This window comes from Capricornis sumatraensis, chromosome 5 (genome assembly GCF_032405125.1).
Source record: "Capricornis sumatraensis isolate serow.1 chromosome 5, serow.2, whole genome shotgun sequence".
NCBI lineage: Eukaryota > Metazoa > Chordata > Mammalia > Artiodactyla > Bovidae > Capricornis > Capricornis sumatraensis.
The window spans coordinates 121,159,715-121,185,721 of record NC_091073.1 but is presented as its reverse complement, the minus strand read 5'-3'; the positions used below and the strand labels follow the sequence as shown (position 1 = coordinate 121,185,721).

General features: G+C 50.2%; 1 protein-coding gene across 3 annotated transcripts in view; it reads right to left on the bottom strand.

Moving 5' to 3' along the window:
* The window catches only part of DPP6 (dipeptidyl peptidase like 6), a 799,813-nt gene that overhangs the window by 192,581 nt on the left and 581,225 nt on the right, over positions 1-26,007 (bottom strand). For 2 of the 3 annotated variants that reach the window (XM_068972565.1, XM_068972566.1), the window contains exon 6: positions 6,686-6,738. The exons of the other annotated variant lie outside the window; for it this stretch is intronic. In XM_068972565.1, the coding sequence (XP_068828666.1) occupies positions 6,686-6,738 (53 nt within the window). The remainder of the gene's footprint in view (positions 1-6,685; positions 6,739-26,007) is intronic. 3 annotated transcript variants of the gene reach the window in all.

The following is a 26,007-nucleotide window of genomic DNA, read 5'->3' as shown; positions in this document are numbered from 1 at the left end:
CCAACCCAGGGACCGAACTTGCATCTCCTGCATTGGCAGGCAGACGCTTGGGAAGTCTTGCAGGCCTTGCTGGAGGCACGTAGAATGCCACTCTAAGGACTCTCTTTCTCTTATATTTCAGCCTCATGTTGGCCTTTCCTAAAGATATACAGACAATCCTGTTCACGCAACTCCTGGCAGCTCTGCAGAGTGAATGTGTCCAGCGGCAGCGTCCTGGAGAAGGCAGTGTTGGGCCATTGACACTGCTGGGGATTCTCACCGCCGCCCTCATGAACTTGCTACCTTGAATCTCCGTACACATCAGGCTCGATTCACAACAGGCACAGGCTGCCGAAGATTTAATTTGCAGGGCATGGAACATAACCCTTGAAACCTGTCTTCACTTTCAGAGCAGACACCAGACACCCACCATCACAGTTGGGTGGTTTCTCCACTGAGCCCTCTCGCACCGCACGCCTGCCCTGCTCCCCGCCAGGACCCCTAACTGACTCCAAGCCCCACTCACCCCTTCCCTGCTCTCCGCTCTACACACACGCACAAAATTAACCTAAGCCTGCCATCTGCACCGCGTCTCTCTTAGGCTTGATGTTCAGCGTGTTCTTCCTGTAAAGACCCATGGCACTCAGCTGGGGATTAGGTCTTCCATACCCCAGGGTCACCCCAGACCCACCCAATCCCGTCTTTCCCCAGGCAGAGTCCCAGGAGAACAGCCCTGCTCCAGCCTGGCCTGGCACCCCACTAATTCCAGGAAGATGCTGGCTCACTGAAAAGGTCAAGCTCGTTTAATGATTCACCCGACCTGGAATATCTCCTCTCAGTCTCCATCTATTAAACCAAACGAAATAAAACTTACTCAACTATAAGGCTCTGCTCAAGCCAGACTTCCTTTTTGAGATTCTTTATGGCATCTCTTCTTTTGTGTTCGGTGTTTAAAATACCCATTCGAGGCATTTAATTTTATATTGTTATATAAGCAAGGAGTTCCAACCAGTCCATCCTAAAGGAAATCAGTCCTGAATAGTCATTGGAAGGACTGATGCTGAAGCTGAAACTCCAATACTTTGGCCACCTGATGCAAAGAAACGACTCATTGGAAAAGACCCTAATGCTGGGAAAGATTGAAGGTGGGAGGATAAGGGGACGACAGAGGATGAGATGGTTGGATGGTATCACCGACTCAATGGACATGAGATTGAGTAAATGCCAGGAGCTGCTGATAGACAGGGAGGCCTGGTGTGCTGCAATCCATGGGGTTGCAGAGTCAGACATGACTGAGCAACGGAACTGAACTCAACTGATACGTCTGTGTCCTTCCTTTTCAAGACGCTTTTGAACTCCTTAAGGAGAGAAACCATGCTTTGTTGCTCAATACAGCACTTCACTGTTGCCTTATCTTTTCTGCTTCCACTGGAAGCAAAACAAGAAAGCCTTAGAAAGTAATTGCAGCAAGTCAGGTTGAGATGAGATTAAAAAAAGAACTTATTGAGCACTGAGAACTGTAGATTGTTGAGGCCATAGACATCACTTTTAAGAGAGAAATTAAAATCACATGGGCATTTTAATCAACTGAGCGTCATGGAACAGATCTTTCTTAGCTTTGAAAAAATTTTAAAGGGAATTTTATTATGGTAGGGGTTATATCATTCCTCTCCTTGTAACAGAAAGGATTTGAGCTGGCTAGAAAGTACAGTCTGATAAAATTTAATTATGAGACTACAAATACATATCGGGGACATATTAAAATGTGAAGAAATAACATTCCCAGGCAGTCACTTGGAGCAAAATTCTCTGCTGTGCACTGCACATGCATCATTCCCCTTAACTCTTATCGGGCGCCTATGAAGCAGGCACTGTTGTTAACACCTTTATAAGAGCGTGGACACGAAGCTCCACAGAAGCACAGTGACTCCTGAGGTCATACAGAGTCAGCTGCCAAATGGGACTCGTGTTCAGGTCTATGTGACCCCAGGGCTTCAGTCTCTAACTCCCGCGTCACGAGGTCAGCAAGGTGCTGGGCATGGCGGTGTATTCTCAACCTAGGCATCTATTTTCTAAATGAATAGAATGCTCTTCTGTGTCCCAGCCTGTAAAGTTAGAGAGTAACCCTAGGAAGAAGGAATCTACGTCTCAGTTCATTATTTTCACAGATGTGACTTCATAATATTGTATAATTAATTTTTCAGTGCCCTCTAAACTCTGGCTTCCTTCCCTTTTGCCAGTGATGGAAGAATCTGGGGTGGGTGAACCCTCTTTTCTGTCTCTCTCACGAGGGAGGAGGAGGCCATTGTCATATTGTAATATTCCAAAGGAATACAATTTTGTATGGTTTGTTTGGTAAAGGTAGATAAGCAAGGTTAGGGCAACAGTATCTACAGAAGACGGCCTGACACGTACACGAAAGTAGCTTCACACACTTCTCAATTTCTGCTCTATCATTGCTCTGTTTGCCAAACTCCAAAATGCCAATGCTATCTAATTGAGGGGCATGCCCAATTTTTCTTAAAAGTGATGTCTGTTATGGAAGAATTGAGTTTCTCCAGCCCATATGATTTCCAGAATGATCCTAATAGATATGAAAAACTGCAAATTATATAGGAATATAATTTTTTAAAGAAAATCACTCAAGTCGAAGGGAAAACTAACCCAAGAAAAAACTCACGTCAGGAAAACTCCAAGAAACAACAAATCTACCAAAAACTGCTATGAAAACACAGGATGGACCCTTATCAGAGAACATTTAGCTGGCTACCATTTCTATCAATCTCTGTCATGAAGTGTCGCTTTACTTTGCTGCAGTTTCGATATAAACACTCAGTAAAACACTCTAAATTAAACATTAACTAGCTCTAATGCTGGCTTACTAAACAAATCTGTGTAAAAGACACATGTCCTTTGAGAACACAACTTTTGAAAATTTAGTATGTGAAAGTCAAACACCCCTACCATGAGGCTCCAGATCTTTGATCAGATGAAAATTCAGCAGGCTCGGGGTTCTCATTATGACTCGAGCTATTGCGTGTGCCCTGGGGCCTACCCCAGGCTCCAGCTGCGGAGGTCAGAGCTGGGGATGGAGGGGGTTAAGCACGGGTCAGGGAGGCCTCCTCCTCCCTCGTGGGCGAGACAGAAAAGAGGGTTCACCCACCCCAGATTCTTCCATCACTAGCAAAAGGGAAGGAAGCCAGAGTTTAGAGGGCACTGAAAAATTAATTCGGTTCATCTCTGTGATTGTTCGGAAAGCCTGAAGCTAAGGGAGAAAATCTATGCTATAAATGCCAGGTAATCCCATCCTGCAGATCAAATGGCCTCGGGCTGGAAGTGAGAGACTGCAGGGAGAGAGGGATGAGAGGAGAGGTGAGAAAAAGGGAGAAAAAGATACGCGTCTGTGTCTCCAGAAATCTCAAGAGGTGCTCCCATAGGGTGTTTGCCCTAGGAGTAAATGCTAATTTAAATGTTTTCATAGAGACGTTTCTATTTAAAGAGACAACTGTGCTTTCCTCACCACCCCAAGCCCACCTATAGGGCTGTGCTCTTGCCCGGCCACCAGGCAGGGCCCTGGTACAACTGACTGAGCTCAACAAGGCTCTCTTGGACACTGAAGCTGCATAAGCTCAAGGTCTAAAGGCTCACCCAGTTTGGAAATCCACTGTGTCATTAATACAAAGAAGACTTTGATGATACTCGAAACTCATTTATTTATTGTTCATAAATGACCAGTCAATCCTAAAGGAAATCAACCCTGAACATTCACTGGAAGGACTGGTGCTGAAGCTGAAGCTCCAACACTTTGGCCACCTGATGCGAAGAACTGATTGACTGGAAAATATACTGATGCTGGGAAGATTGAAGGCAGGAAGAGAAGGGGACGACGGCGGGTGAGATGGTTGGATGGCATCACTGATAGACATGAGTTTGAACACGCTCCGGGAGATAGTGAAGGACAGGGAAGTCTGGTGTGCTGCAGTCCATGGGGTCACAAACAGGCAAAGAGTGGCACACGACTTAGTGACTGAACAATAACAAAATGATCTTATGATGAGGAGGAGGAGTTGGGTGGTCAAACAGTGAACGCCATTTTTGTAGATGCCTCAGTTTACCTGATGATGAGATGAATCATAGACGTCCTCAACCACCAGAGGCTGTCTCCCGTGAGTGCAGCAAGCATACTGCTACATCTTTCAATCCTATGAAAGTCCTTATGTAGCTGAGCAGGGCCCTGTGGGGCCTTCCTGGAGGAGACCCCTCCCCAGCCCGCGTTCTCCATCTGCCTCTTGTCTGGAGAAAAACCATAGCTTACCTAGGTTTCCCTCAAGTTCCCAAGAGGAAATTTAATCAGAGAAGTGAGAAGATGCAAAAACAAAGAGAAAAAGCCAAACAAGGCAACATAACCATAGTTTAGCCATGAACCAAAGTCAAGGACCCTTCGCTCCTCCCCCAGGGCTATGGATCGCATTCTGAGCCACGCCCTCTGGGCTGTCTCGCAGATACTGACGCCCCCGCCAGCTGGGAGAAGTGAACGGTAAGCTGCACAGAAGCACGGAGACCCCAGGCCAGTTGGAACCAAAAGGGCACGCTGACGCTTACTTACCTCACCACGGTCAGTCAGAAGGCTGTCCACGAGCCGGCCGCATAACCCACAATCCCCTCCCTCACCCTGACTGTAGAAACCTTTCCCTGGAGCCTTCAGGGAGTCTGGGCCTGTTAAGCACCAGCTGTCTGAACTCCTTGCTTGGCGCCTGCAATCAGTGTGCGCGTTCCTTCACCACAAGCTGGCGTCAGCAGATCGGCTGTACCGCACTCGGGCACACAAGTCCACGTTTGGTTCGGTAACGCTTAGGGAAGCAGTGAATCAGCACGGTGAAGAGTCTGATTTCACAGCTGCAGGGTAACACCCAAGGGGACTGTTTGAGGTGGACGGTGAGCCCAGTGTGTTGGAGTCCAGGCCTCCTGGACACCAGCCATGAGAAGGCAGGGCAGAGGAGAAGGACGATTCCCTTGCAAGAGCGACGTGCTAGGGTGAACACGCATGAGACTCAACCAATACGCGAAGGCAGTGCTGATTACCGTGGTTGTCGAAAAACACGGAAAGCAGCTCACTCTGCTGACATCCCCTATGGGGGGATTATCACCCTCATCGTGAGCACTGAAGCCAAGCCTTCAGCACAGACCACCTTGTCCTCAGGTTTGCAGTCCGTCTGGCAAGCGCTCGTGCCAGGAGAACATATTTCTCCTAAATGCTAACTGATGCAGTAAAACATGTACACCGTGTGTCAAGCACAAAAGGCTTTTAGAGTTTTGAGCTCTACAAATTAATCCTCCATCTAGGATAAATTCTATTGCTCCCAGAAGAGGTAGATAAATCTCAAGGCATAATTATACCCCTGCTGGCCGTGACCTTTGAAGTGCCTATCTGCTTGAAAAATAATAGAATACTCCCTCCTCTGTGAAAGGCATTTGAGTTTCTATCTGAACTATGCTTTACATAAAACATGCCCATGGATACTTCATTTTCACGACAGGGGGTCAGCTTTAGTTTCTCGGGGCTTGAGTTTTCTAACAGCCTAACAGAAGCGACTAATCACATTTTGCCGCCTATTGACACGCATCCTTTATTTATCTGAAGTCCAGAATGAAGCTATTTTCCCCACGCTTGTTTTCCAAGGATATGCCCACATTCTACCCACCTTAGCCGGGAAACACCCATTCTGTGATCAGTGCTCTCCTACAGAGCAATGTTTTTTAAATCAACTCCTGCTGTTTGTTTGCATTTGCTTAGGAAAACTAGGATGCCTCCCCCTAAGTCATCACGGGAAAGCGCACTATATCGCCAGCAGCACAACCCAATGTCTTTGAACATTTCCTGAGCACCTCACCTTGTCAAAAAAAAGTGAGAGAAACTGTGGAAGGCAGAGAAGAGGACCGGAAGGAGAGCGGCGTCGGGGTGTGGGGAGGGGCACCGTAGGGGGTGGAGGACGGGAGGGAGGAGGGGGAAGAAAGGAAAAACAGGAACGGAAGCAAGGAAACACCGTCCTTGCCTCACTCCCCTTCTTCTGCAACAGGTTTTCCGTGCGCCACCTCAACAAATGGCTTCATCCAACTTTAACCTCGAATCAACACCTCTGGATTCCAAAGACGAGCCCCTGATCACACACCCCGTTGTGTAGACCCAGAGCTGAAAACTCTGCCAAATCACGCACTCACGTCTTTTCCTTTCCACTCACACTTCCGGGTCCCAAATCTTCCCGTTTTGAGAAACCAGAGGCGCTTGGGGTGCTGCCCTTTCTATTGTGTTTATAAACCGGGAACCCTCCTGGAGTCAGAAGGTGAATCACCATGCCCTGGGGGGACTGCAGGTGATTACAAATCATAGGGGTGGGGGGGTCGGTGATTGGGGGCCGGGGCAGCATCTTACCCTGCAGGATCTGGAACCTGGGCACCAGAGCAGGAGCTGGGGCAGCTGCTCTGGGAAGGGGGCTTCACTAACGGGCGAGGAGCTGGACTCACTGACACCCCCACCCCCACCCCAGGGCCTGGGGGCACCCCAGAGGTTCCCACAGCATCAGGACACTTCACTGTCAAAAGCTAAGGTGCCACACCTCCTGACCTAGGAATTAAGCAACTAGTCAGCGCTCCACCCCACTCTATTCTGCAGAGCTCTCATTAGAAGAAAATGAAAGAACCATCTTACCCATGAGGGATTTTGCTCAGGACATAATATCCAGTATAGGAGTGTTGATATATCTGAAACAGACACACAAAAAACAAGAAACAAAAAAAAACAAGCATTGAGATCATGGTTGTGATTATATTTTTCAAATCACTGTGAATCCTAATAAACAAGCCTGGACCAAACGCACGTAGTCAGGAGACCAGGCAGCCAAATCTTTTATTTACTCAGGAAGTAAATTTGCGTTGCATGTCAGTCTTATTTCCACCATTTGCATGTGGTTTACTGGGTAGCCAGAGGCTTGGTACTATTTCCATAACTACCTGGTTTGTGACTAAATCGGGGCAGAGATTTCCAGCTCAACTAATGTAGCACAGAACTAACGTGGACGGTGCTCATCGGAGGCTTCCTGACAGCCAGCTGGACCAGAGATGGGGAGACCCCGGCCCGGCGGGAGGTCCCTGAAATCTCTGGCAGAGTCCACTCTGTACCCTCGGTGAGCTGTAATACCAGAGCCAAGATAGGCTGACCTGGGCAAACTCCTGTCTCCTGGACAATTTGATGCGCGTGCTTTAGTTTCAGAGAGTGGCCAGTAAATTAAGAGCTCATTGCAAGGGGAACGCGGCTTTCAAAAGTAAGGCAACAACAGCAACAGGTCTCAGATGTCCCTCTTCAACTCTTGAGCCAGGAGATTATTCCCCAACCCATAAATGCAGTGGTCACCCCCAAAGAAGGGAGAACGTGGCCTCTGTCCTCTTGAGCTTTCTGGAGAGAGACCCTCTGGGGGTGTGGAATGTGATGTGTTGGTTACCCTGCAGGGATGAAGTGAGAGCCGTATTTCACTTCCCTTCCTCTGGAAACTTCTGAGTGTTGGTGCCCTGTGTGGGCCAGCGCTCGCTGACTAGCATTTTTTTTAACTTTTTATTTTTACTTTATTTTACTTTATAACACTGTATTGGTTTTGCCATACATTGACATGAATCCACCATGGGTGTACATGCGATCCCAAACATGAACCCCCGCCTCCCACCCTGACTAGCATTTTAAAACCAGCTTTCTAAAGATAACGGGTGAGGGACATGCAGGCCAAGGAAGACAGAGCTACCGCCGGGTGCGTGCGGTATGGACACACTTGGGCTGAGGACAGACGTGAGCCTGCAAAGGAAAGCGGGGGAGGGCCTGCTAACACCCCAGCTCCACACCTGGCCTGGGCCCCCAGATTAACCTCGTGGGGATCACAGCCATTTGGCGAAAAAAGGACCCAGATATAAAAATAAAAAACAGCACTTAATGCTAAAGAAGTTTCGCTTCCAGTGACCCCAGGACTCCTGCACTAGACCCTGGGATGGTGTGCTCAAGGGCAGGAGACGGCCATCCAGCTAGGGGACTAGTTGAAGCTCTGGTCCAGGTGTGAAGAAACAGCTCTGGAGGAGCGAAGTCGTGACGAAGACCACCACGCGCCCCCGTAGCAATCTGAGCAGGACCCCGCCCCGCCAGGGCCGAGCTGCTGTTCTGAAGCGCTGCAGCGCCGCTCCCCCAGGAGAAGAAGGCGGGGCCGCGGTCCCAGGCCCCGTGTCCTGAGCAGACTGGCGCTCAGAGAGCCCCTCGGAGGTCCGGGAGCTTGGACAGAGGCTGCCTCTGGGAACGGAGACGGGAGCGGGAGCTGGGCGGCCGTCCCGTTTCTCTACGGTCACGGCGCCTGCGCTGGGCCGTTCCGTCTCTCCAGCGGTGCCCGTTCACGCTGCGTGTCTCACTCCAGGTTCACAGTGACCCCAGGCAGGCACCTCTGTTTGCTGAGAGGGGAAAGTGAGGCCCTGCCGGGGGCGTGGAGCAGGCAGCAGTGATGGAGGCACGAGGAGAGTAGGGCTGGGTCCTAACTCAGTGACCCCGACGGGGTCAGAGATGATGGCCCGAGACTTCTGAGCACAGGCTGTAAATGGTACTGAGGCCTCCCAGCTCCCTCTCGGGTCATTTGCTCTGCGGGAGGATGGCTGTCAGATTGCGAAGACACTCGAGTGACCGCATGGAGATGAGCCGAGGTTCTTCCCCATGAGATGACCACAAGCCAGCAAGGCACCGGGAAGCTTGGAAACTGATTCTTCAAGGCCCCCAGTCAGGCCTGCAGACGACACGGCCCTGACTAACAACCTCGCAAGAGAACGTGAGCTGGGGCCACTCAGATCTAAGATGGCCCTGAGTTACTGACCCGTAGTAACCATGAGCCGGAAGTATTGGTTGTCTTAAGCCACTAAGTTTCGGATAGCTTCTCACCCAGCAGTTGGTAAATAAAACATCTGGTTTAAATCCAGATGATAAAGCTTAACTGTTAAATCAGAAGTGGACAGACTTTTGAGTTTCTGTATCCCCTCCCTATAAACTTTCAGCAACTTCTCAAACAAATAGACAAGTTACCTATCAAAGAGTCCGTACAGGAGAGGGGAGGGGTGGGGGCCATTAAGGACCAAAGCATTTGGAAAAAGCCTTTGAGTTTACCGTAGAGAATGGTCCACAGCACAGGGGATGAGGTGGTCACGACGGGAGGGTGGGGAGCATTTCTGAGGCACATTCTATGCAGCAGGCAGTAGGCCAGCTCCTCAGCATACGTGAATGCGTTCAATCTGCATGGGCTAGGTATTATTATCCTATCTTTTGGATAGGAAAACTGAATCAAACCCATAATACTTGAGATCCGTTTCTCTCTAAGCACATACTGGAAATTGCCTGAACAAAGGGTACAGCTCTTAATTCTCAAGTTACAAGTCCAAGTTGGTTGCTGTCAACTGAAAAATCCAGGATACCAACAGCCATAACACATATGCAAAGTAAGGACACGCACTGTCTTGCTTGGTCGAAGCCCTATTTATTTGACCCATCTGGAAACAGTGACTTCAGTTCATTCTCTGGTTATGACATTCCCAAACCCCTAGACTTACATCTTCACACCTCTTTAAACATACCTGCAAATGACCCTGAAATTCAACTCTGTGGTTATCTTCTGAGTGGGACCAAAGAGAAAAAGGAAGACAAAACTAAAATAACCTAGTAAGGATAACAGAATAAAACAACGAGAGAGCTATCCATTTACAATTCTGCGTCTGTTCTGTCAGGCAGCAAGGAAAAAAACAAGCCTATATGGATGGGAAGTGTAGCAGAATAGCTAGAAAATGAAACCGCTAATTAGAAAGAGTCAAACAAGATGAAAGAGAGTCAAGAAGTAGAGACGGATAAAACCTGAGGACGCTGGAGTACCTCTGTGCCAAGTATGTACGTAAAAGCAGCATTCCAGGGTAAACCGTGGATGCAAATGAGAAGCCTTCAGCGTGAAACTGCAATTACGACTCAAGAGCTACTCTTAGAAAACGGGGAAGTAGGAGGAAGACGAGGTGATTTTCTCAACGCTCCGAGATGAAACAAGCAAATCAAACATTCTCCTCTGCAAAATATTCCCTCAACCTGGAGCCAAAAGAACCACAGTCACAAAGAAAACTTTGGAAGAGGACAAATTTCAAGTGCTTTCATCTGCACAATGCCTTCTCTTGAAAAGACATTGAAAAAAAGTTACATCTCTGAAAGAATTTGAGATAAAAGCCTTTTGTTTGTGTATGTGTGTGTGTGTTTGTGTGTGTGTGTGTGTGGACTCTATCTCTTGTATTTATGCATCTTTCTTTAAAACAGACTCTAAATACTTCTGATCATGGAAAAAAGTGCAAAGAGCTGGAAGTTAGTAAGACTGCATTGTGAGTGAACTTTTAGAAGTTCATGAATATAAGGTTTCTTCCCACACCATCAAATTTCCCTTGGAAAATAAATGCATGAAAATCTGTTACCCAAAATACCATTCACAAGATGGAAAAAAAATCTCATTATATTGTTTCTTTTTTTTAATATATCATACAATATAGTTGACATTGGCATTCAATAATTTGGAAAAATAACCCAATGTTTGTCTTGGGCTAGGTTCATATTTGGTCTGCATCTAAGAAATCTGAGGGCCTCCCTGGTGGCTCAGCTGGTAAAGAATTCACCTACAATGCGAGAGACTCAGGTTCGATCCCTGGGTTGGGGCGATCTCCCGGAGAAGGGAATGACGACCCACTCCAGTATTCTGGCCTGGAGAATCCCATGGATTGTATAGTTCAAGGGGTCGCAAAGAACTGGACATGACTGAGCGACTTTCACTTCCACTTTGATACTCCTGAGACATCACTCTGTGCACAGCTTGCTTTCTTACCCTCTCCCACAGCACTCTCTGAGAGACGCAGACTTTGATTTCCTCTGGTCTTTCCTGCCGCAGCCTCACCAGGTACACTGACACGGCCTCACTTTATGCCCTCTTCCTCTCTGAAATCTCCCCCTCTTGCAGTCTTAAACCATGATTACCTGAATATTAATTTCATGGGCCTGTTTCCTCAACGGTAGGCCAGTGTATCAGACTCCCCAATGACTTCTTTCTCCACCTTAGGTTCACAGGCACCCCAGACTCAATATTCTCTGAAAGAAACTCTTCAACAACCCTTAAAACCTCGTTTTCCTTTCGTATTTCCTATCCTGGTTGGTGGCTCCCTCATCCCCTCAGTAAACTGAGCTGAAAACCTAGTTTTTCCGAACTCCGTTCTTTGCCTCCTTGCTTCTCTGGCTCAATTCCATATATCCCCAAATGGTGCTGAAATAATTTCTCAAGTCCTTCTCAAATCCATCACCCACCCATCCCTAAGGCAAGTGCCCTGCTTCAGACCCCTGTCCATCCTGCCTCTCCTACTGAAAGAAGCTACCGTGTTCTTCTCTAAGACTAACTCCTGAGACCTTGACCCCATTCCCTTCCGCTTCCTGTTACACTTGATTATCAACTCTTCTACCACAGATTACCCCACCTTATATTTTTCATCGGGCTTCCCAGGTGGCTCTCATGGTAAAGAACCCGCCTGCCGATGCAGGAAACTCAAGAGACGTGGGTTCGATCCCTTGGTTGGAGAAGATCCCCTGGAGGAGGGTATGGCAACCCACTCCAGTGATCTTGTCTGGAGAATCCCAAGGACAGAGGAGCCTGGCAGGTACAGTCCACAGGGTCGCAGAGAGTTGGTCACGACTGAGTGCACACACACACACACACACACACACACACACACACACACATTTTTCGTCACTCCCTCTCCATGGTTTTGTCTCTCCGATCTGTTGAATTAAAATCTTCCACATGAAAAAAATCCTTGGGCATTTCCCTCCCCCCCCAATTCCTTCTCTTTAACTAGCACGGTACTTTATAAGGAAAGTCTGCACTGCATCACTTTCCATCACTTCAAGCCCACTGGCTCATCCTCCCGACGTTCTCAAAGTGCCACCTCTGCGTGTCTGTCCCACTGCCGTGCATGACAGCGTCTTCTTATTTTCCAGCCCACTGGCTCACTCTGCAGTGCGTGAGAAAGGTCACAGGAATCCTTCTCCCTTCTTCGTTCCCAGGCAGGTCACCGGCCTTGGTCTCCTCCCTGCCTGTCCTTTCTGCTCTGCAGACCCCTTGAACGGATGCAGGCACCAACCTGCCACCCACGCAGGTTCCCCTCATTGGTCTGCACTCTTGGTCTGGAAGGACATTGCTTCCTTATGTGACGTCTTCCTGAGTTCATATTTTCATGCTTGATCTACTTGCTGACTTCTAAGCTCATGTTTTTGCTTATGTTGGGCCTTTCGGCATGTTTTTGCTCCAAACTGTCATACCACATTCAATATTTTGAAAACCAAATAAATTCTTCTCCTCCTAAAAGTCTTTTTTTTTTAAGCCGCACTGTGCAGCACGTGGATCTTAGTTCCCCCTCCAGGGATTGAACCTGGGCCTCCTGCATTGGAAGTGTGGAGTCTTAGCCACTGGACTGCCAGGGAAGTCCCCTAAAGAATTCCCTTTTATGTTCTTGCATGTATCTGGTCTCTCAGTAGAAGCATCTTGGAATCAGCTCCAACCATTCCTATTCCTTCCTCCTTTCCTACTGTCCAGGTACTACTGGTTTCCAAATTTCACTGGACTGTGACTTTGGAATGAACCTTAAATTCACAGCACAATCTCCACCCTCAGTAACACTGCCCTAGTTTGATGCCTGAGTGATCACAATGACCTTCCAGGTGACCTGCCAGCCTCGGGCCACAACTCCCCTCCTCCCCAAGGCCTGGAGAAGTCCTTCTTCACAACACAGGAGTCGGAAGCAGTAGGGTGGCTGTGGTGGTTTGGAATAGTTTTGGAGTAGGATGCAGCCACTCCTGTGTATCCACTATAATTACAACACAGTTTTATACTAAGACATATGTTCAATTCCCAGACTGCTCTTCATTTGATGGGTGAACTCAGACAAATTACTTAACTTCTGAGCCTGAGAAGTAACAGCTGTGAGTATTTGCTTAGGAAATTTAAGCCATGAGAAAAGAATCAAGAATGCTCGTGTTTAAATTTGAAGAACTATATAGTCTAGCTACTAGCACTGTATAGAATCCACAAAATTATTTTTTTTTCCACTCTTTTGGGCTGTAGGAAAACAGGAATTCCACAGAGAATGGCAAGGTAGGAGCTGACCTCTTCCAAGGGGTGGGAGAGACAGGAAAACAACTGAGATTGTTGCCCTCTGGACTGGCTGCTGGTCAGCACCACCTCTCCATTCAGACTGAAGGCAGGAGGAGAAGGGGATGACAGAGGATGAGATGGCTGGATGGCATCACGGACTCAGTGGACATGAATTTGAGCAAACTCCGGGTGACAGTGAAGGACAGGGAAGCCTGGTGTGCTGCAGTCCATGGGGTCACAAAGAGTCGGATACGACTTAGTGACTGAACAACAAGTGTTTCAATAATGAGGTGGATGGTCCCCTGAAGGGGTGAGCTCCCCAGCACTGATGGGATTCAGGCAGAGGCTGGAGGGCTGCTGTGAGGTCCGCCCTGGAATGGATGTGTGCATTCTTAGGCAGCTGGCTCCAGGGGACATGATTCCCCTTTCTTGTCTGATCCTACATCTATTTACTTACGGGCTTTGCTACTAGCTCAGCTGGCAAAGAATCTGCCTGCAATGCAGGAGACTCAGGTTAGATCCCTGGGTTGGGAAGATCCCCTGGAGGAGGAAATGGCAACCCACTCCAGTATTCCTGCCTGGGAAATCCCATGGACAGAGGAGCCTGGCAAGCTACAGTCCATGGGGTCAAAACACGAGTGAAACACGACTGAGCGACTAACACTTTTACTTTTCCTTCTATTTATCGAGGAAATTAAACATATTAGAGGGTACAGATGAGCTCGGGGTAAGATTCTCCCAAGCTATAACCAAGGGCGCCATGGACGGAATAACACATGGTTAAAGAAATAAGATACAGGAATGTGAAGTGAATAGAAGCTAAAAGTATCGGGAAAGCTTAACACAGGAAAAAGTCAGACTGGGCAGGGAAAGAACGTGAGATTTGGAAACCAGATGGTAAAAAAGAAGAAGAAAGAAAATTATCCATACAAGATGCATGCTGATGAGTGAAAAAAAAAATAGAAATCTGAAGGGAAAAGATAAAAACGCTAAAAAAAAGTAGCTGGAAAAGGTAAGATGTCTTGGTTTTAAAACTGGAGAAAATAAAGCATTTACCCAGAGGGTCTATCTCCTCACAGTTTTGAAGGTTCTGTTACCAAAAGAGAAGGAATTTCATTAGCTTCCAGCTGGCAATACAGTTCTCCTGAGAATTAACACACAGCCAGCCCCAGGAGAAAGCAAGCAACCTGCCTCCCAAACCCAAGCCGACGTCCCCTGGACCATGACGGATTCTCGCGCACTGTTCGTGATCCTGTGACATTCTGTAGCTGTTCCCTCAAAACCTTTTTGAGAACAGCTTTATGGAGGAGTAACTTACACGTCAAATACTGCACGTAGGTGACTTCCCTGGTCGTTCAGTGCTTAAGAATCCGCCTTGGAGTGCAGGGGACTGGGGTTGGATCCCTGGTCGGGGAACTAAGATCACACATGCCTTCCAGCAACTGAGTCCAAGCACCACAACTACTGAGCCCAAGCACCATAGCTTCTGAGCCCAAGCACCACAGCTACTGAGTCCAAGCACCACAGCTACTGAGCCCAAGCACCATAGCTTCTGAGCCCAAGCACCACAGCTACTGAGTCCAAGCACCACAACTACTGAGTCCAAGCACCATAGCTTCTGAGCCCAAGCACCACAGCTACTGAGTCCAAGCACCACAGCTACTGAGCCCATGCCACGGCTAGAGAGTCTGTGTGCTGCAGTAAAATGATCCCACACAGCTGAGACCGATGATCCCACACAGCTGAGACCGATGAAGCCACATGAATTAATTTTAAAAGTTACAAAAAAGGCACTGCACGTATGTGATTTGTTTGAGTTGATGAGTCTGGACACTTGTGATAGTCAGGACCAAGGCACCAGACACACCCAGCACCTTCCATGGCCTCCATGTGTCCCCGACAACCTTTCAGGAAAGCAGCAAAGGCCAGATAATTAAGCCTGGAGCCCTGGTGCCCCCTCCATCAGTGGGGAGAAGTGAGGCGAGGAAACCTACCCTCTGTTTTTTCAAAACCACATCACGAGTCTCCACACTCACGTGGTGTGTTCCTAAGACTGTTTTTTCAAAACCACGTCACGAGTCTCCACACTCACGTGGTGTATTCCTAAGACTCGGTCCCGACATGTTCTTCTGAACAACCTGCCCTCCTGGTTGTGGACACCCTCCATCCACACGGTTAGACCAGGGTCAGGATCAACCCTCACAGAGCAGCTGCCGTTCCTCCAAGCCCTCGAAGACCCGCTCTGTGGAACGGCTCATGACCCAGAGGGGGCTTCAGGGCCTGCCAAAGGCTCCCCGAACAGTCCATCCAGATCCTTCTCTGAGTAATGAAAACAAGTGAACGCATCTCCAGTATGTGATGAGACAAGAGCTAACCAGTTCGTAGGGTCTTGCTGGGAAGAAATGATGAATATCCTGCCCAGAAACCCTTTCACTTAGTATTTGGAGAAACGGGCCCAGCTGAGGGTTCTCGGTCTTTTGAGGAGTGAGACCCACGGGCGGAGATGCTCTAGAGAAGATGCTCAGGTCAGCGGGAGTCGGACAGAGAGCCGGGTGAGGGACGCCTGGGGCAAGTGGTCTGGCCAGAAGAGAGAAGCCCGAGGGCAGCCGGAGGGCTGATTCTCGGTTTCACACAGCCCCGGGAGTAAGCGCCAACAGGCCTGTTCTCATTTCCTCCACGCGGGAGGACAGCGTTGACAAGTGCACGTGACAAAGAACTCCATCTCAGCGCAATGATGCTGGCTGCTGGTGACGAACGCTAGACTGGCAGGGCTTCCAGGCCCCTGGTAGTAACAGTGTGGAAGCAGAGTTTGCAGGGGTGGCAGGAGAATGCCGTGGTGACACCGAGCCCGGGGACTCTACCTCCCCCTCCTGTTCATAAAGCCCCTCGGGTCCTGGGGGGACTGCACCCCTGCCCTCCCCGCCTCTGTCCTGTCTCGTGCCTACGTTTAACCGTGCAAGCACTGAAGCCTGGATCTGGGCGCTCAAGCCTTAGGGCGTCACGTCTGACAAGCCCCTGACAGTGACACAGTTGGTGATGTCCCCCTGCACGCAGAGTCCACACTGCTTCCTCTCCTAGATTCTGGAGTAATCCCATCTCGTGACAGAGTCGGTCTCTGCTCGACTCTTAATCTCCTGTTTCACTCATGTCTTTTATTGGGCTCTACCCCCAGTGACTCGGCATCGTGCCAGAACATCTGGCCTGGTCTCTGTGAATCTCAAGTCCTGATGTAGAGGTTGATGATGATGGAAAGGTTCCTGAAGAGCCCAGTCCATATTCAGTACTTGTATCAGTACTCCTTTCCTCCAGGAGTCACTGTTTTCCCACCAGACTTTCTAAATTCAAGGGTGTATGCTCAGTCATGCAGGCATGTCCAACCCTTTTGCAACGCTATGGACTGTAGCCCACCATGTTCCTCTGTCCGTTGGATTCTGGAGGCACGAATACTGGAGTGGGTTGCCATTTCCTTCTCCAGGGAATGTCTCTCACCCAGGGAGAGAACTTGGGTCTCCTGCATTGCAGGCCCATTCTTTACCTCTGAACCATCAGGGAAGTCCATAAAATTTAAGAGAGTAGGTTTCCCCTCAAACCTGTAGTCTGTCCAAACATCTAGTCCTGCTCTGGGTGTTAATCCAGCCCCAAGAACCTCTAATGCTTTGTTTTTTGACCAACCCCATTCATCAAACTTCTTATAGAGAATGTCTCATCCTCTGGGTCCTTCACGCACAAAGCTCTCCAGATATCAGTGACTCTGAGAACATCTGAGCCTGAAAACAACAGGATTAAAACTGAGGATGCCTCTAAATAAAGATCTTAAGTTTCAGAGATGGATAGCACAACTTTCAGCTGTGATTCGGGTCACATTCCCAGATACCCAAGAGAGGAACACCTCTGACATTCAGGAATAGCTGAGTAATATCCTTTTAATCATTTCCTGTGCCTCCACTCGGACATTGCAATTCAAGGAGCATGTCCATGTGTCTTAGGCTCATCTTCTGGAGACAAATGATATCAGTCGTAGGGTGCTGGGAAGACATTTGAAGGAAGCAGTTCACGAGCCTTCCTTCCTTCCTGATTTTCAAGGACACACGCCCACGTGCCCTGACCTCTCCCTGGCTCCATCACTGCCTGTCCTCAGTGTGGCAGCCACTAAGAGACGATGCCCGATGTCCCCGCTCTTCCAGGCTGCCGACTTCTCCTTCTTCGCCCTCTCTGTGCTGCTGACTCTTTCCTGATCTCGCTTGAGGACACGGCGTTTTCTCTTCCCTTGCTCGCCTTTGTGTCTCTTCTCGCCTGCATATACTGCCTGTAGGATCAGCCTTGTGGAGATGCAAGGTAAAAATAAATAAAACCTCCTGACATCGTGGATGTCTTTAGAATTTACAAACCATGTTCTATATCCTTTAACGTGACCCTCACAACACCTGCTCCCATGACTGGGTTAAGTTTCTCTTCGATTCCTCTTTTAAATAAAGAAACGGAGGCTCAGAGACACAACTGGTTGGTCCAAGGTCACATAATGTCAAAGAAACAGACGCGGGAAGTCAGGGTCTTTTTTTTCCCACATGGCTTCACATTGTTGCCACTGTAACATGCTGGTCAGAAAGCTTCTCCCACCCTAAGCCGCCTCTTCTTTAGCAGCCAGAAAGGATACCGATAGATCCACACTCGAGAGAGCAATGTTAGGAAGGAAAGAACTGAGAAGGTCTATGCCAGAGCCGCAACTAGCTCCCGCCCTGCACAAGATCGGCTGTCAGCCAATGCCGTCAAGGCCTCGGGGAACCTCACAGAATCCCAGCGGTCCTGGGGACAGAGCGGGACGTGGAGAGGAAGGAGGTCACCGAGGGGGAAGGTCGCTCAGCTTTTCAGGCTGAGCTGCTTCCGCACCACTTGCTTGTACGGCAGCTCCCCAGCTTCTCTGCTGCCCCTCTGAGTGTATCTCAGGACCCTGACCCCTGGTTCCTCGTGGCAGCAAACACTGAGTGCACCGGACTCACTTCAAGGTCAGGGCGGGGAGATGGAGCGTAAATGTCTGGTTCTCTCCTCTGGGGAAGGGTGCTGATGGAGGCAGGGCTCACTTAGCAGTTTATCAGCACAACATAAAAAGCAGCAGCGGCTGTCTCCGTTTTGTAAGAGGGTGCACCCGGGCCCGGCTGTGTCCCCCGCCAGGCCTCTGCCGAAGGGCAGGGTTGAGAAGGCCAGGCGGTCCCTCCTCTGCCTTCGCGGCCTTACTCGTTAATTCTATAGCGTGTGTCACGTGATGCTAAATGGATGATTGATTTTCGGCAGGCCCGTCTCCCCCCGCCCCCCCCCCACGCTCACGTGACATTTCCAGTCCTCCGTTTTCCATCTCCTGCTCACCATCACCGCATGGCTACTCTGCCCCGCTGATCCAAGTCTAAGGCGAACACTCCTCACCTGTCGTCCGAGCGCCTCCTGCAGCAGGAACCCTCTGCGCTCACACGCCGGAGGGAGGTCTGGGCCTGGGGCCGTTTCTCTCACTCCTTCCCTCCTAGTCCCTCTGAACCTGATCCAGGCCCCGGCCCGTCCCCGGCCCGGACTCTGTCAGGAACTAACACGTTGCCGTCTGCCCAGCATCCCGACACACCCCTTCCCTCACCTCCTCTTGCACTCCAGCGGTTCCCCTCTCGAGTCCCCCTGCCCAGACTCACTGACGAGTTGTCAAAACCACCCCTCCCCTGCCCACAGTCGGCATCAGTCGGCTGGGGCCGGATGAGAAGTGAGGGCTGTGGCTTCCCTGGAGATGGGCACAGAGCCGCAGCTCAGCGAAGACAGGATTAGGGCACAGCGGTCCACGGGGGAGGCTTAGCGCCGCCCGGAACTGAGTGCCAGAGGACGAATCGCCGGGTCCCGGGGGTGCTCGTCCCAGTCACACCCGATGGAGGCTTCACTACGCCGGACAACTGCGCTCCCACCTCCGAAACCCATCATGCCGCATCCAAGGTGGATTCAACTTCATGCCGACAGCTCTTAACCCACAGGGTCCCTTGAAACAAAGCCTTTGTGGGTAAGACAGATGATAAACCGGGCCGCTGGTGACTGGAGGAGATTCTGGAACCCAGTGGGTAGAAATGGGCTGAGCACCCTCTTGCTCAGAGACCCCAGCCGATGTGCCATCTGCACTGGCATGCTTCGTGTGGCACTTTCTACCCGCAAAGCTTGGCTCCAGTGCGCTCTGCTCTCTCATTTTCAAGACCATCTTTGAGGGTTTCATTCTCACTCACATCACTGTTTCCTGTGCGCATCTTACGAGGCTCTGTGGGAGGTTGTGTCTGCGCTTCCCCCCCCCACTCTCCCACCCCACTCCACTTCTGAGACGGCTGGTATTTGTTTCTTGAGACCCTCCCCTCACCCATTCTCAGCCTCTCCTTCGCTTATTCTCAGAGGCCTTTGCTTTCATTTTCCAGTTGCAAAGGAGACGGTCAACGCCTCTGACACACAGGCAGCCCCTGGCCACGTGGACACCGAGAGTAGGAAGAGGGGGGATTCTGGCAGAGGCCACATATCATGCTCTCACTCCAGCTTGTTTTCCGTCCCCTTGGCTGTCTCTTTCTGGAAGATTCATCCCGGGTGAGCGACAGGCTGGGGCTCGCATCACAGTGGGTTGGGTTCAGCTGGACACCACACACACACACACACACACACACACACACACACACACACACACACACACACACACACACACACACACACACACACACACACACCAGGGGTACTCGGGCGCCACCACGGTCCTCCCCACGCTTCCAGATAACAAGGTCTGGAAGATCACCCTCCTCAGCAGCCTCTCTGATGTCTTCTTGATCTGGAATTACCAAACATCATGCCACTGTGACCATATAATTTGCCACCCAAACAGGCACAGAGAAAGTGGACTGATCGGTAATCAACATTGGAGAGACAGGCACAGACTGCTTGTCTGGAGCCGTCCGTTCAAGACAAACCAGGATACATGATTTCCCCCATTACTGTTGCCTCGTGAGCGATCCTACTGATGGGAGAATGGGAAATTACATCCTCAGTTTAACCAGGGGAAGGCGTGAGAAATCCAACGAGGACCTGGGGAAGGAGTCTGAAAACAGACAGAGGAGGAGGGAGGGGAACTGTGTTGAGCACGTCTCCAAGAAGGACTCACGAAGCAACCAGGCTGCTGAGGCACCGTCTGTGCACGCCAGCTCCTTAAGGTGCACAGCGCCTGCCTCTTCCCCAGCCTCGGGCTGACATCACATGCCACAGTCAGACGGCGCTGTTTGTTGGCAGGTGTTGTGTGTCCAGCTTAAGGGCAGTGGAGACGGTGCTGGGGCCGAGCAGGGCCATGACTCGTAGGTTAAGTGAACACAGAGCAGGAGGCCAAGAGGCTGGAAAGACCGTTTTCCATCAAGTCAGAAGAGGGAGAATAAAGGCTTACAAAGCGCATACTGAAACAAATGTTGAACAAGCCCTGGAATCGATGGTTTTACGTAAGTGCGGCTACATGAACTTCTAATGACCTAGCAATGTCCCAATAATCCTAGGAACATATGAGGGACCCATTCTCAGTCTCCCAAATCAGGCTATAGTTACTAGGATATAGCTTTGCGGATTAGGGGGTAAAGTAGATGCAAACAAAAAATCCAGTATCCTGAACTCAATTGTACACAAATTTGTATCCTTGAGACAAAAAGAACTCTTGAAAATGATGGGGTGATGCTTCAATTTTCAGATCGAATAACAGATTTTATTATCATCCATCAATGTCACGAGAATTCTCAGTTTTAAAAGATTTCAAAACGTAGGGCATCCTTAAAAGTACAGGTGATCCTAAAACAACATTTATTTGATTTCATGTGGGTTTATTTGTCACGGTGGATGGGAGAAGTCCACTGGAATGAGATGGGAATGTACTGTCTGCAGGCAAGGACAAAACTGTGTCCATGAAGGCAGGGACCTCGGTGCTCGGTGATGGAGGAGGGTGTTCTCTCTGGCCGCTGATGGGCTAAGGGTGATGGGTTGCTGAAGATTCTGTGGGCAGCGTCGAAAGGAGAAAAGTTCCTTGAGGACAAAGGCAGCCTTGAGGCTGTCCTGGTAATTCAGAGGGAAAAGCTGCCGGCTGCATGCGTCATCGTGACGGTTCCTGCCTGCTTGGCAGTTCTGCATCTACTGAAATTCTGTGCTCTTCACAAGACGGCTCTAAATATATCTCCTGGTTTGACAATCCCGAAGACACACGAGGAATCCCAGGATGCTGTGCCTCCGATACAAGTCTTAAAGCAGGGCTAGAGGCAAAGGCAGAGGCATGCTAATGGACGGCACTCAGATGCCACATGGAGCCGACGGGGCTGACGTTGCAAACTCCTCAGTCGACACTGACTGTACATTTGCCATATGCTCAGGGTCCTCTAATGAGCAGTTATGGAAGAATCCTTCCTTGTTTGGACTGGGCTGCTGAGTTCTGCAGAGCTGTTCCCTGAGCTAAAAATACTGGAGCTAATTAGCTCGCTCTGCTCTTCGGGAATTGCCAGATGGCAACTCGAGGCTGCTCTCAGAGCTCGCTGCCGTGGCAGAGCGTCTCACAGTGTGGTCCATGGACCACATACATGCGTTGGAATCATCCGGTGTGTCTGCTAAAAATGAAGATTCCTGGGTCCACCCCGTAGCATCATCGAGTGTGTGGGGCTTCGCATCTGCCTTTTGACAAAACCATCTGGACACGTTAACAGGGGTGCCCCCAGCGAGCACGCTGACATTTGAGAACTTCTGTCCCAAGGTGCCTGGTTTGCAAACTTGGCTCCACTCAGAGTTACCAGGGACCTTTTAAAGCTCAAGTCCCACCACCAGAGAGCCTGATTTGCTACATGGCTGGCTGGTGATTCTAACGTAGGAGCAGGCACACCTCTGGGTGTTACCGAACACTCACATCTACAAACAAACACACCAAGAGAGGACTGAGCCCTGGAGCACGTGGGCTCCCTGCTGTCAGCTTCATTGCTGAAGGTTCTCATAGCTCGATCATGAGTTTCCACCACAGCGCTGCAAACTGATCACTCCCCTCGTCGACCAAAAATCCAGATATTCCCTCCAGCCAGTGCAGCCAGCTTCCGCGGGCATGTTCACATACCCCTGGTGGCAGGTGAGCTATGAAGCAAACGTCCTTTCCCTGATCCCAGCTCTCAGTTTCATACATACTCAGAGGGTAGAAGCAGCACCTCTAACTTGGATTCATTGAAGTTACCGCACAGGACAAAGTGGCGATAGGTGCTGGTATTAGGCTGAGGCGGTGGGTGACATGTTTGGACCGTGAACGTGGACTCGAATGCCTCGGGAATGAGAAAGACTGGAGACAACCCAGGCCGGGGACAGCCTCTCAGCCATGTCACTCACGCCTGTGCAAACACACAAGCCCTAGCCTGGGTCTCTCCCTCTATGAAGTGGAGATGACATCAGCACTCACATGATCAAAGTTGAAGTGAGAGAGCGTATCTGAGGCGTTTTTAGGGACGGGGCTGTGCTGGCTTCTCAGGACATGAGGTCACCATGGAGACCACCCCACTGGGATGTCTGGAGGCGGGGCTGCAGCCTTGCCTTTCAGGGATGGTGTGGCTCTGAGTGTGTCATAAACTCTGGGTTTTGGTTTTCATGTCGGCAAAATACAGTGCTTCTGAGAGCCAAGCTAGTTTGACGGCAAGAGCTCCCTCTGTGCCGTGATTTTGAAATTCTAAAGGGATCAGTGGTGTCACAGCATAAAGGGGAGAAGGTGCATGAGAAAGGGACGTCAGGAGTTGGCGGGAAGGTGCAGGACTCGGGTCCCTGCAAGGCCGGTCTCCCTGGGACCTCGGTCCGAATATCTGCCTTCAGCCCCGTAATGAAGTCTTTCCTCACTCCTTAGAATCTCTGCTGAGCGCCCTCAGGGATGGGAAAGGGCACCCGGCCCCGGGAAAGCCCGTTGGATTTGTTTTCTGTTCCAAACACAAAACACAAAGTGTTGGGTCCTCAGTGAGTCTTCCGCCAAACACGTTCCATCGGAGACACATCAGCCTGCAGTGGACACTTAACGCATATGCGCTGTTGGGCGTGGTGGCATGACAGCAGCAGGCGCCTGGAGATGCTTCTGAGGACCATTCTACGGCCTCCAACTTGCAGTTGGTTTTTTCTTGGATAAAAGGTATAGACTTTGAACTCGATGAAATAATATTCTTTGAAAGGTAAAATTTAGGAATCTATGTGTTTGCTTCTTTCTAACGAGATGCAATCTTTAAAACTCGATGAAATAATATTCTTTGGAAGGTAAAATTCGGGAATCTATGTGTTTGCTTCCTTCTAAGGAGATGCAATCTTTAATTGTGTCTGTTCCAGAGTGTTCTCTGTTGCCATGGTTACCACAAGGTGGCCGATTACTACTGCTGCTCAGGTTGGTGGAGACGGACTTTTCTCTGAACTCATTTTCTCCTCCTGCTTGTATTTACTCTGTTTACTGAACCCAGTTCTGGATCAAAGAACAGTCCTACGTTTCAAGGGAGTGGCTCTCTGGTACTTGTGGTGAGGGTCACTCACGCCCAAGGTCACAAACCAGATTTTGTCCACCCCCATCATGCTGTCTCCTCTCCTCCAAACCCTCAACTCTGCATGTTAGCCTTTTCGGAGTCCATGTAAGGACACTGGACCCCATCCTTCAGTTCAAAATTAAAGGGAGACTTTGGGACTGTCCTAAACTCAGTTTGAGACAGTCGGGAGCTGTTTACAGCAGGCGGTATTCACTTTCATAAAGATACTCAGAGTATAAGTCAGTTGTTTGGAAGGCAGACCTCCCAGTCTCACGCCGGACCTGCCCACTCAGAGTCTCTCTGGGTGGAGCCGAGGATCAGCTTCTCCATTGGCCATCTGGGATATTTTTGACGCTACTAAACATTTACAGCCACAGGCTGCTGGGAGGCCAAGTTCAGTGGACTACCCAGAGAGTTTGTTCAGAGATGCTTGGTAGAAACCCAAGGCCTCCAGACAGAGCTACTCCTGGCAATGGGCCAGCTGGTCGACCTGGGACATGGGCAAGGCTCCCCAGAGCTTAGGGTCAGCTTGGCTTGTCAACCCAGGACACAGGTGAGGCTCCCCAGAGCTCAGGGTCAGCTGGTCGACCCAGGACACGGGCTAGGCTCCCCAGAGCTCAGGGTCAGCTTGTCAACCTGGGACACGGACAAGGCTCCCCAGAGCTCAGGGTCAGCTGGTCGACCCGGGACACGAGCTAGGCTCCCCAGAGCTCAGGGTCAGCTTGTCAACCTGGGACATGGGCAAGGCTCCCCAGAGCTCAGGGTCAGCTGGTTGACCCGGGACACTAGGCTCCCCAGAGCTCAGGGTCAGCTTGTCAACCTGGGACATGGGCAAGGCTCCCCAGAGCTCAGGGTCAGCTGGTCGACCCAGGACACGGGCTAGGCTCCCCAGAGCTCAGGGTCAGCTTGTCAACCTGGGACATGGGCAAGGCTCCCCAGAGCTCAGGGTCAGCTTGTCGACCCGGGACACGAGCTAGGCTCCCCAGAGCTCAGGGTCAGCTTGTCAACCTGGGACATGGGCAAGGCTCCCCAGAGCTCAGGGTCAGCTGGTTGACCCGGGACACTAGGCTCCCCAGAGCTCAGGGTCAGCTTGTCAACCTGAGACACGGGCAAGGCTCCCCAGAGCTCAGGGTCAGCTGGTCGACCCGGGACACTAGGCTCCCCAGAGCTCAGGGTCAGCTTGTCAACCTGAGACACGGGCAAGGCTCCCCAGAGCTCAGGGTCAGCTGGTCGACCCGGGACACTAGGCTCCCCAGAGCTCAGGGTCAGCTTGCCGTGTGACTGGCCCTGAGAGAGCCACACCCAGGGTCTCTGGGTGGGGCCGTGTCTGAAGCATCCCGGGGGCTGGCAGCCTACTCCTTTCCTTACGAATCTCCTTGGGGAGAAGGTTCTCTTAGAACTGGAGGGGATACACCATGCTTAGGTGAATTAAGCCAGACACAGGAGGATGGGCAGTGAGTGACTCTTTTATACGAAGCACTTACAACAGGCAGATTCATGGAGACTGAAAGCAGGACAGATGCTACCAGGTCCTGGAGGAGGGGACGGAGGGGCTACTATCTAATGGGAAAGGCAGGGGTGGTGAGGATGCAACACTGTCAGGGTGCTTAATGTCGCCGGACGGTTTACTTACGAACGGTTAAAATGATATGTCTATTCACCACAATCACAAAAGCCTGGAGAGAGAAAACGGATACTAAGATATCTGAAAAATCATTGTGTAATCAACAATAGTCATTGAAAAAGAACCATTTCTTCAATCCATCAACTATTATTGATTACACAATGCAATCCTTGATGAATCATGAATCTAAGGAAAAACAGGTATGTTATCACTTGCAGGAGCATTTATAGGCAGTATAATTTCTTAGGCTCTGAAGTTTTGTTTTGGTACGGTTATCCAGTGCACGTTTACTGGACATTCACAGAATATGTGTAACTGCTAAAGTTGGGGCACTAGGAGGGTCACCAAGGATTATCTGCCCTCTCTTCTTATTTTATAGGTGAGGAAGCTATTTGACCCTGGACTCTGGTTCCAGAAATGTACTAATGGGTCAGCAACTGGCTGTCCCGATGATGCCAAGGCAGTGTGCCTCCCCGACCCCTGCAAACTTCCCTTACAGGAAGCCGAAAGGCCCCAAAGACATGCACACCGCCAGGCAATCTCCTGTCCGCCGGGGACCTCCGGCTGAGGGTGTGCCAGAGACCGGTCCCACTGTGCGAACCTCGCACCCACAGGCACCACCTGTGCTTGCCCG